Genomic DNA, 12,500 nt, shown 5'->3' with positions numbered 1-12,500 from the left:
CTCCAAATTTGGGATTTCCCTCCACATATCTTAAGAAATCCTCCTCACTGACCATGTAGGTGATTCTTGCCTCCATGACTGTCACCTCTCATAAGGGAAAATGGCAAGTCCTAGAAGTCACAGAGCATGAGGTGATTCTCTACCTGAAGAGAGACTATACCCATCTGCAAGGTCACATTAGACTTCTGCTAGTCTTGGTTCCCCCATCCCCTGGTTAGGAAGTTACAGGGCAAGACAGGAGCAATATGGTGCACTGGTGGATGCTAGTAGCAAGAGGTAAGGGGCAAAAATAAAAGTACCAAAAAAACCTGCAGTGTAAGAAATCTTGATTTAGTGATAAATCTTCAGAGATATTTGTGTATATAGAAGGTAGCTGTGTCTAAAAAGATAACACTAAAGCTGTTTTCTGTTATCTGTTCTTGGAGAGATATCCATACATTCACTCACAGTACAGTAGTGCATCAAGTTGCAGTGCTGCCCCACTGTGCTTGGTTTTCCAGTTTGACTTTTGGTGCTGTTCCTTCTTTGTGGATTCTGCTTGTTTTCCCCGAGTCTTCGTGGGTTTTTGCTGTGGGATCCAGGTTTCCACCCACATTCCAATGTTTGACTTTTGGTGCTGTTCCTTCTTTGTGGATTCTGAGTGTTTTCCCCATGTCTCCGTTGGTTTTTGCTGTGGGATCCAGGTTTCCACCCACATTCCAATGATATGCTAGAAGATGAAGTGGTGATCCTATAAACTGCACAAAGATGTGTGTGTATTTGTGAACATGTACATGCATCTAGTAATGAATTAGCCACCTATCCAGAACTGGTTCTCTGCGTTGCATCTTTTGCTGGCCTTGATAGGATGCGTCTCTCTTGTGATCTTGAAAAGGACAGTGGAGAACAGATGACTTGATCTAAAACTACTTTGATTCTTATAGTATGGTGATAGTTTTTCAATGTCTTTTAGAGAGGTTCTAAAGCCTTCTCTTTTCATTGTGAACTAACGGAAACCATGGAACCACATTCTGCTCAGGAGTTTCCCAACAAATGTAGGTTTACTGACTTTTTAAACTGAATTTCGTTTGTCATCAGCCTAACGCATATTCTGCCCCCCCCCCCCATACCTATACAGCCACTGCTATATGCAGATGCTAACGTCCACCATGGAGTGCTGTTGAAAACTGCAATGAGGTTCGGTGATCCCACAGTTAAGATATCATTTTTAGAGGCATTAGCATAAAAGAGTAGCTGTGTACTAGCATTGATTATGCATGGTTTGTTCTGTGGTGTTAATACCATTGGGCCTATCCCTGCTGTGTATGTATCTTTTGATATTTTCAAATTCCCCATTTCATAAACATTTTCAAGACTGGGCAATATTTTGATAATGAAGGTAGAGGACTGATGTTAGTTTGATTCTTGTTTCCAAGGACACCAAAGTAATTTTCAAACTGGGGAGCACAGACAGAATCCCACTCCTACTTTTTAAAGTAGTAACATCATTAGACAAAGAGGGGAGTATACCTGGCTACCCAAGAAGTTCCTTATAGCTGTGCATATAACTTTGGAGAAGATACTGAGTATTATTAGGTTCATAGGTTGGTAGTAGGCTATCAGCCCTAGGGCCTATACAAACCTAGCCATAACAATTCCTTGGCTATTTCTTCCCACACTATTTACTTCCCTGGACCCCTGTCTAGCAGGGCAACTGACGTGATCCCCGGGGTGAATTTCCTTTCTCCCATCCAATCATCAAGGTTCCTTTTGAAGAGGGTCAAAGAGGCACTCTGCTTGACATGTATGGGCAATCTATTCCAGAGTCTGAGGAGTCTCTGGGTCAGGAACCTACCCCTCCAGCATGTTTTGTTTATTGTGATGACAAGGTTTAGATCCCTGGAGCATGTGGCTCTGAGGGATTGGGATTTCTTTGACATGTCCTTGTATGTTAAGCAGAGATCGCCTGTGAGTAGACTATATGCGACAGGGTATATCTGGAGTTTTTTAAGGCAGTCAGCGTAGGGCATCTGCTTTAGGCCTTTGATTCTTTTAGTGAGGTATTTCTGTTCCTTAAATATTTTTGGCAGAAGATACTAGCCCATCAGCAGTATAGAGATCTTTCCTGAGTGACATGTCATCAAAGTATTGTATTTGCATCACAGCCTTTTTATGCAGAATGTATTTTAATAAACAAGTAGTAAATTAAAGTATATTAGGGCTAATAGCTACGTTTCTTAGTAATGTTAAAATTTCACTGAATTTTCGATACTACTACCTCTTAAAAGAAGCTACTGAAGAAAAGTATCTCATATAAAATGTTCAGGGTCACATTCCCTATTCATTTGTTTAGATATTTGTTTGCTGCTTTATTCCCCCTTTTCCCAGTATGAGTTTGTGAATGTATTAAACAAATAAGAGAGGAAATGTTATGGTTTGTATGTGTCATCAGCAGAATTTCAGATGCCCTCTGGCATTATTGCCTTTTGTTTGAGATTTTCACCTCTGCTATATGGAGATAATTGTTATTGCATTATGATATTCCCTGCACTTATTACATTTATTTTTGTTCTGTTATTCTAGGCATTACCTGAAACCCAGATCTCTAGTTACGGAGGAACGCTTTACAAGAAGAAAACACTAGTTCAGGCACTGTATAAAGTCATTCAGGACCTCAGCAATGAGGTAGGTCATCGCTATGTAGTGTTTATCATGGCTGACAACTAAGGTAGTTGCCTGGAGATGAAAAGGTAAAAATGTAGACTTTAAGGACCTTTTGACTATATTTTACCTAGCAGCAGCAAAGGTGAATTTGAATACTTAAACTTGATGTCAGCAAAACACTTGGTTAAACTTTTTGCATTGCTTTATTTTTAACTTTATTTTATTTGCTTTCGTTTACCTGGAAAGTTCATCTGGGAACTGAAATGCCCATTTTCAGTGGAGACCCTGGTAGAAAATCTCCAAAATGAGGATAGAAGTACATTTTTGAACATTCAAAACAAAAACAAGCATTATTTACAAAGTATTTCAAAATATATCAAATAAAGAAATACATGGCAGCTTATTTAGTATGTTCTTCACTTCTAGTAATGGCATTTAATATTGTTGCACTTAAAGACCACTAAGGGAGCAAAGAAAACATATATATATATATATATATATATATATATATATATATATATATATCTATATATGACACTACCCTACCCAAGCTTCTAATAACCCCCCTTTTTTCTTCTCCCTCTTTTTTCATCTTCCACTGCCTATCTAATAAACTTAAACTCCTCTGTTACTATGTCTAACTACCTAGCCCAATGCCACTCCTTTTGTACATATATTGTATATAACTAAACATGAAGTAAGACTGCTTTATTCCTTTGAAGACATTGTATCAAAGTGTTTTTTGTATGTTTTATTACATTATACCCTAAGTTTTTTTTTTCAGTATGATGCATTGTAAATGCTGCCTCTGTATCTGTTTGAGTAGTTCCAAATGGTAGTGTCTTAACTGTCTGTAATTACATTTATATGAAAACTCACTGCGGAGCTTTTCTCCTCGGGTCTCCACTGAAAACGAGCCAAACGCTCAGCTGGACTAACCCGGTTAACAAATGTAAAATAAATAAGTAATATATATATGTGTGTGTATATATATATATATATATATATATATATATATATATATATATGTGTGTGTGTGTGTGTATGTTAAAGAAATGAGAGGAAATGTTATGGTTTGTCATCAGAAGAATTTTAGATACTCACACTGTGGACTTATTATATTTCGTTTGAGATTTTCACCTCTGCTATATGGAGGTAATTGTTTCAGCATTATGATATCCCCTGCACTCATTACATTCCAGTAATGAAATTTAATATTGTTACACTTCTTAAGGGACCACTATGAGAACAAATGTGTACGTGTGCGTTTATATGTATGCATGTCATGTACTGTATCATTAAGTGCCACACAATCCAAACCTGTCTGTTGCATAATATGTAATTATTTCTAATTTTAATTCTTTTCAAAACCTGTAAATGCTGTCATGGTATTGGGCATCTTGATTTGATCTTGTTTACTTGGAAACTACTTCTGACCCATAATGCACTGTGAAAGCACTACTGACTTTTACTTAAAATGGAAGTGGTGATAAATACTGCTAAGTTTGAGAATCTCTGATGGAGATGGGCACTGCTGTGGGCTCTATATCATGTAAACACAGTACAGTAAGCAATTGCTTTTTTACTGAAAAAAGTATTTTTTAATAGGATTTATGTATTTATTTATTTATTTGTTGACATTTGATTTCAGGGAAAGTCCAACTTGATAATAGCCCATTTTTAGCAGAGGCCTGGGCAATAAAGCTCCAAAGTATTACAAAACATTTTAAGAACAATAATTTTACAGCTTTAAAAGTAATACAAAAAACGACTACAGTTTAAATAATTATACCAAATTAGACATAATATGAAACATTGGTTAAGAATAGATAGAAGTTGTAAGATAATCCCCCAGTTTTACTAAACTTCTGTGCCGGACTAGCTTAGTCTTGCACGGAAGCAACCGTTTAGGAGCAGTGCAGGACTATTTTAGTCCTGCACGGAAACGACTGTTTAGGAGCAGGGCAGCAGCACGCCATGCATATTAATAAGGTGCGCTGCCCGAGCTCCTAGGCTTACATGGAGCATGTAAGAGTGCAGGGGGTGTGTCTGAGAGCAGAGCTCTCAGAATAAACATGCCCCTGCAATGTAGAACAGTAGAAAGGGGTATGCAATGAGTGAGACCGCTCACAGGTGTCCACATATCCCCACCAACAGTCCTCCTTGTGTATAACAGCAACAGAATGTAGTAATAAAATGAAGAAACCCTAACTTTTTTTTAAAAAAAATCTGACTGAAGCTAACCGTAGTTACGCATGTGTGCCCATCTCTTAGCTACGGTTAAAGCAGCTTAAAAGGCTGAAGAGGATAACAAGGAAGATATAGGCAAATGAAGCAGCATAGCGATAATGTAGTGGACAGAGCATTCACCTAACAAGCAGGCATTCCTGGTTCAAGTCCCACTGCAGCACATTCTATTTTACATGGCAAAGCACGTTATGCCCAATATTTCTGTTGCATAACCCACTAAATAACATATATTTATGAAATGGAGTTTTGCAGTAAATGCACTTGTGAGGTGTCAGTATCATAATGAATAAGGCACTAGTAAGCAGGTCTAACCACAAATAAGCAGTAGTAAGCATAATTAAGCACTAGTTAGTGGGCATAAGCCCGTTTTCGTGGTGGTAAGCAATGCCTACACTGGATAAGCAATTCTAAAGCTAACTCTCTGTAAGCAGATGTAACAGCAGGTTAGCAGTGCTTACCGTCGCACAAACCCACTTACAACTGCTCAAAAGTGCCTTAATCACTCTGTATCCAACGGCCCTTGTTCTGCCCATCAACAAAATAAACAGCCATGCAGATCTCGAACCCAGGATCCTATACACCATAGTCCCAGTAGTTATCCACCAAGCCTTCACAGAAGTACAGAGGAATGAGGTAGTAGTAATAACATGTCCCAACCATAGTTTAACCAAACTGAACCTGTGAAAGGCATCCGTATACAGTCATATGTGCCATAACCCACTAAATAACATAAATATGTGAACTGGAGTACAGCAGTAAGCCCAGAAGTGAGGTGTGATTGTAACAGAGTGTTGACGTCCCCAATAAAACGCAAGGACCCCACAGAGTGTATGTACACATCAGTCAGGGATACCAGGCATACATATAAGGTGTAATGAATAATAACAGAATACCAAAAAGGCATTATAATGATGGTCTAATGTAAGCAATGCTAAGCATTGCACAGGCCAGCGTAGAAAGTGTGAGCAATGTGTAGACCAGTTAACTTTGTGCCCAGTGGTATACCCCTTTAAACAATGCCAACCTTAGGTAAGCAGATTTGCCCATAGCTTAGCCTTTTCAAAACTGACCAGTCACGGAAAAGTGCGGGAAATCCACTTTACTTAAACCCAAGAGGCGGGAATACATCTCATAACTGGTTGTAGCTTCCCCTTGCAGGCACTATGGCAGTAAGGGGAGGAGGGAGGAGTGCGCTTCTGGGTGCAGCGCTGGTGCATCCAGGAGTCCAAGGTCATGGCAGGACTCCTAGTTAAAGACCATGCACAGAGACTGCTGCAGGGCCAGTACCAGGGTTCCCAATATAAGGTGGAGGCCTGGGACCATTTTGCCTGTGACCTCACCAGTGCCACTGGCATACCCCAAACTGGTGAGCAGGTCAGGCACCACTATGCCAACCTGAAGCGGCGGAAGTGGGACCTCTTGGAGGAGAGGCTCCAAGAGGCTAGAGCATCAGGGGATGTTCCAGATGTGTGTAAGTATCACCCCAGTATGTGTGTAATAAGTGCCAGCCCAGGTATATCATGGATATGTATGGCTAAATATTCCTCTTATGTCCCCCATAGCTGCAACGGATTGGGCCGCGAACCAGGAGGCCCACATCTGACACGGTTGCAACGCGAGGCAGGTCAGTAATACTCATGCTTTTACTGTCATAGGAAATAAAAATAAAAGTAGTAGTAAATTAATTGCTAGTATAAAACCTGTATTGTTCAAGGCAAGTACTGCATACACTAGAGAATATGGCAGGAAGTGTCTCATATTGTTTGTATGGCAATAAAAGTGTAATATCCTGACAAAACGAGTCTCACTGCTGGACTGCATGTGTATATTCTGGTATCATAAAGTAATGTAGATTTACAGTCATGTAATAATACTGTAGTATTAAGCACTGTTGCCCACACCATGCACCATAAATTGAATGTATAGGAATGCCTGTATATGACAGGTGTAATCCCCAGAGGCCATTTAGTACAACTGAGAGACACATAGATAGTAAACAGGGAAAATGCAGACAACAAAAATTGAATAGCACATGCAACTGAGATGTGAACTGTTGTTTTTTTAGCACACAGCCACGGTTCGAATCCTGCCAGTGATAGTATAGTCTGCATACAGAATCATACCCCACAACTGTACAGATATGTCCAGAATGTCTATTAAAGTGGCCCATATCTATTGTCTATAAACCTGTCCGCCTGGGAAATCAGTGGGCTGATCCCAGATGTATAGGCAGCAAACAGGAAATACAACTGATTGACACACATCTATGACAACAAACCTGGCACACTAGCAACTCCCCAATACCTTATGTGACTAAGATGCCACGTATGTCCCGTTTACACCCTAACTTGTTAAGCTGTGGTCAGAGTGTGTATAGTAACAGAGTGAGATTTATGTGCATAATAGTAATGTGGAACCTGGTACTGTGTGTGGGAACATTCAGGTAGTGCTAATAAACAGTCCTACCATAGGTCTGTCAGATACAAACACTGTGCCCAGAAATAAAATAAAAGAATGATGTGCAGTTGCACTGAATAATGAGTTATTACACATCACTGTCCTACAACATATAACTGTCTAGGAAATCTGTATAAGAGTGTTGTTATACAAGGTCAGAATGCATAAGCACATGGGATTAATAAGACAGAAAGCAGATTGGAGATGTACAGCAATATCAATTTAGCAGACACAACTGTGATGGACAGTGTTTAAGTTTTAGCAGACACAGGCATGATCTGAATCCTGGGAGTGGAATTAGACTGCATACAGATTCATACCCCACAACTGTACACATGAGGCCAGAATGTCCAGTATATGTGCCCATATCTGCTGCCTGTCCCCCTGGTAAGTCTGTGGGATGATCCCAGATGTGTAGCCAGCAAACAGGGAATACAAGTAATTGTCAACCATCATGAGAACACACATGTCATGGTAGCAACCCCCAAAACTGTTAGGAGAGTAATATTTCAGGTATGTCATATCTACACTCCCATGTTGTGACAGAGTGAGATGTATGTGCATAATACTAATGTGTAATCTGGAACTTTGTTTGGTAACAGTCGGGTAGTGCTAACAAACACTACTCCCACAGGTACATTGGTACATTGGATACATACAATGTGCTGAGAAATACAGACCAATATAACTTGTACTGGTACTGTCCTACCCTGGTATTGTAGGGGATTGTGAGTGTTGCAGTTTCGCATCACTGGTCACTGCGCCCACACTGTGCTACATAATATAACTGTGTAGGAAAGCATGTATATGTCTGTCAGGTCACTAAAGATGGAAGAGGGCAGTATTCTAGATATGTCCAGGCACACCAGCATGTGGTCAACACATGGCCAGAGTCTGTGCAGAAAGAGTTGGATAGCATAGTTCAAAACATCAACCTGGAATCTGGGTGTATGTGTACAAACAGTTGGGAATAGCCAGTGTTAACAAACATTCCCTCCACAGGTATACCAGGTAAGAGGTAAGAGGTGTATACTGCAGGTAAAACCGGTTCATGTGTAATGATGTCGACAGCCATATCACTGTCCAGTATAAGTCTATAGGGCAGTGTAGTAAGACTTGTAAGGTACAGATAACAGTACTGACTAGGAAAGTAATGTGGAGTACAGGAATATATACTACTTGTTAATTGACATCTCCCCCCCCCACCTTATTTCCAGCAATAACCAACACACCCACCCCAACTGGTATGTACTGACTCTGATAATGTCCAATTGTATGATAAATATTTTAATGGTTCCCATGCATGTGCCATATTGAATTATTCCGGCATTGCTGGCATGGTGCCATTAATGTACCTGCATGCTGTTTGTATTACCATTGTGGTCCCATATATGCATGTGTTTTGTTTTCTATGCAGCTGTTCCATATCTGGTGTCTGGGTTAATGGGAATACCTATGCATGCTGTTATACCTAACCCTGGAATGTGTTGACTATTACTAACCCATATATGATGTTGAAATCTAAACACTATAGCATGCTTGGGAAGGCCGGTCCCAGCGGACCCACCTGTCCCACCTCAGCTGGCTGAGGCACCGGGCACCAGCATGTCTGGGGCCCAACCCCGGACCTGCCTGTCCATTGGTCCTGTACCACCTTCGGGTGGAACCACCTCAGGGGATGGGGCTCACCCCCCCTGGGAGTGGGTGCGGACAGGCACCTGTCACCCATTGCCAGGTCAGGTCATGGTGTGCGGAGCGATCAACGAGCAGTTCGGTTATCTTCTACGCCAGCTCGAGGGCTGCATATCATGATTAGAGAGTCAGCCTGGCACTGCGGCTCAGCCCCCAGCACAGCCACCTTCGGGGCTGTGAAGGTGCAGCAGTGACTGCCCATGGGTGGGGACCTCAGTCCCTCTGTTACCACTAGGGGCTTGTGGACTTCTGATATCCCAACACCCCTCCACATCAAGGTGTTTACCCCCCACATGTCATATACCACCTCTGTAGGTGTCTTGTGTGTCTTGTCTGCTAACCTACCCAACCTACCTCCCCAAATATACCTACTTCCCCTCTCCAACATCCCACTCTCACCTGGAAAAAGAAAAAAAAGGGCAATCTGTTCCCACAAAAAATATCATGCCCCATACATAGCTGTCCATTTTGCACACGTGTCCACTGGACACATGTAATCCAGTCTAATAGGCATCACAACTTATAATTGTTGTCCTCACCCCGCTCCCAGGGGTTTGAGTGTCCAAATCTACCTCCAAATTCAGTGTATTTGCACATCCCTAGCTATTTTCCCTACTGTCTTTCCCTCTTTGTGCCCTTTTTTAACCACTTTCCTATCAACCCTTTTTTTTCTTTCAAAGAAATTAGCGTGGGGGTAAGTGGGAGTAAGCACTTTTAATCAGCAGTAGGCGGATCTAATCCTGTTTGCATGGGGGTAATCAATGCCTACACTGGTTAAGCAATTTAGAAGCTGAGTATAAGAAACTGTAACCGGACGTTAGCAGTGCTTACCTCCGTGCAAACCTGCTTACAACTGCTTTAAAGTGCCTTAATCACTCTGTATCCAACGGCCCATGTTCTGCCCAGCAACAAAATAAACACCCTCTGCAAGACTCGAACCTAGGACCGTGCACACCATAGACAAAGTGATTTACCACTAAGCCATGCCAGATATACATAAATCTGATGTTTTCAGAAACATATCATCCAGCCCAGTCATGCAACAGTACAGAGAATGTATACCAATATTTAGATGTATGTGTGTGTAAATATATTAATATCTAAACAGATACAACATATCTATCTATATATATGTATATATATATATATATATATATATATATATATATTTAGAAATATATACATATATATAAATATATATGAACATATATACATGCAAATGCCTACATCGACACATATATATGTCTACACCTCTGTGTCTACATATATACAGCAAGTTACATATATGTACACAGATATATATTTATGTATATATATATATATATATATATATATATATATATATATATATATATATGGACATAGTTATATATGTAAGCAGATATATATATGTATATATATATATATATATATATATATATATATATATATATATATATATATAGGGATATATGGCCATACATCTTTAGATAGCAATGGTAGATTAACAAAAACAAATATGTCCACATACACCGTTAATGGGGCTGAGAGGCCCCAAACAATATACGTCTTGTATGAATAGGCATACCCCCTCCCCACAGCCAAATATGTTCTCCCTGTAATACACTACCAAGTGTTGTAGATGCCATAACCAGGACCTGACATGACATGGGCACAATATGTTGACAGTACTACATCCCACCTATATGATGTCAGGCTGGTATTGGTAATATATCATGCAGTACAGTCTGGCTCCCATAGAAAATGTAAAATGTGGAAGCTATCAACATCCTCATAGGTTCATAGGTTGGTACTAGGCTATCAGCCCTAGGGCCTATACAAGCCTAGCCATAACAATTCCCTGGCTATTTCTTCCCACATTATTTACTTTCCTGGACCCCTGTCTAGCAGGGCGACTGACGTGATCCCTGGGGTGAATTTCCTTTCTCCCATCCAATCATCAAGGTTCCTCTTGAAGAGGTCCAAAGAGGCACTCTGCTTGACATGTATGGGCAATTTATTCCAGAGTCTGGGGAGTGTCTGGGTCAGGAACCTATCCCTCCAGCATGTTTTGTTTATTGTGATGACAAGGTTTAGATCCCTGGAGCGTGTAGCTCTGAGGGATTGGGATTTCTTTAAGTGTAGCATGTCCAACAGCTCTGGGTTTGACATGGCCTTGTATGTTAAGCAGAGATCGCCTCTGAGTAGACGATATGCGACAGAGTATAGCTGGAGTTTATTAAGGCAGTCAGCATAGGGCATCTGCTTTAGGCCTGTGATTCTTTTAGTGAGGTATTTCTGAGGCCTTTCCAGTTGTTGCAGATGTCTTGAGAGGTACATACCAAATGGGGCATTGTATTCTATAATGGGTCTAATGAGGGATGAGTACAGTGGGACAATGACCTCCTTTTTTCTGGATGAAAAGCCCTTCGTGATGAGGTGAGCCACATAGAAGGATTTCCTGACTGTTGTGGCGATGTGGTTATCGAAGGTGAGACCACTGTCCACCTGTGTCCCTAAGTCTCTTATCACACTTTCTGTGTTTAGTGTACTGTCACCTATATGGTAATTCATGGATACATGTTTTTCCTCAAAGGTGATAACAATACATTTCTTGGCATTGAGCTTGAGCCCATGGCTCTGGCACCAAGCATCTGTTTCTGTAAGGCCCTTTTGTAGAGTATCCACATCATTTGGGGATTCAATAATGGCTCCCAGTTTGCTGTCATCTGCAAACTTTGTTAGCCAGAGTCCCTTAGTGTTGACCTGTACTTCAGAGAAGTAGATGCCAAACAAGAGCAGCCCCAGGACTGAACCCTGAGGTACTCCACTTGTCACTTGTCTGGAGCTGGATTTGGAGTCGGCTACTTTTACAGTGTGGGTTCTATCAGTAAGCCATTTAGCAACCCATTGGGTGACATAGGGATTAATGCCCAACTTAGTAAGTTTATCTATGATTCCAGAGTGGGGATGGTGTCAAAGGCCTTGGCAAGGTCTAGATAGGCTGTGTGGACCACCTTACCCTTGTCCATGGCTCTGGAGACTGATTCAAAGAAGTCAGTCAGGTTCAGGAGACAAGATCGGCCCCTTCACAAACCCAAACTGGGTGGGGTCCAGTGTTTGAAGGTTGCCAATGTCTTTGTTTATAAGTTCCATGATAATACGCTCCATGGCCTTGCAGATAAGGCTTGTCAGACTGATGGGACGGTAGTTTCGGGATCCAAGGTGGATCCCCTTGTGGATTGGGATAACTGTAGCTCTGCGCCACTCAGTGGGCACGAAACCTGAGGTGAGGCTATGATTAAACATGACACTTAGGTGATGTGCCAGTTCATATTGTAGTTCATGTAGTACACAGCCCGGGATGTCATCTGGTCCCATGGATGCTGTATTCTTGGCTTTAGAGAGTGTGTTTTGTACCTGTGTGGCCGTTATTACTGGAATTTGGCAATCTTCGGTATTGAGATGGGCCATTTAGG

At 41.1% G+C, this 12,500-nt stretch overlaps 1 protein-coding gene across 3 annotated transcripts in view; it reads left to right on the top strand.

Annotated features, from left to right (window-relative positions):
• FAM126B (family with sequence similarity 126 member B) overlaps nucleotides 1-12,500 on the top strand; it is a 1,024,500-nt gene that overhangs the window by 444,437 nt on the left and 567,563 nt on the right. For all 3 annotated transcript variants that reach the window (XM_044075704.1, XM_044075703.1, XM_044075705.1), the window contains one exon: nucleotides 2,563-2,664. In XM_044075704.1, the coding sequence (XP_043931639.1) occupies nucleotides 2,563-2,664 (102 nt within the window). The remainder of the gene's footprint in view (nucleotides 1-2,562; nucleotides 2,665-12,500) is intronic.

Source organism: Protopterus annectens, chromosome 6.part1 (assembly GCF_019279795.1).
Source record: "Protopterus annectens isolate FY-2018-M chromosome 6.part1, PAN1.0, whole genome shotgun sequence".
NCBI lineage: Eukaryota > Metazoa > Chordata > Ceratodontiformes > Protopteridae > Protopterus > Protopterus annectens.
Note: the sequence above shows the minus strand (reverse complement) of the source record. Positions and strands in the feature narration are given on the sequence as shown.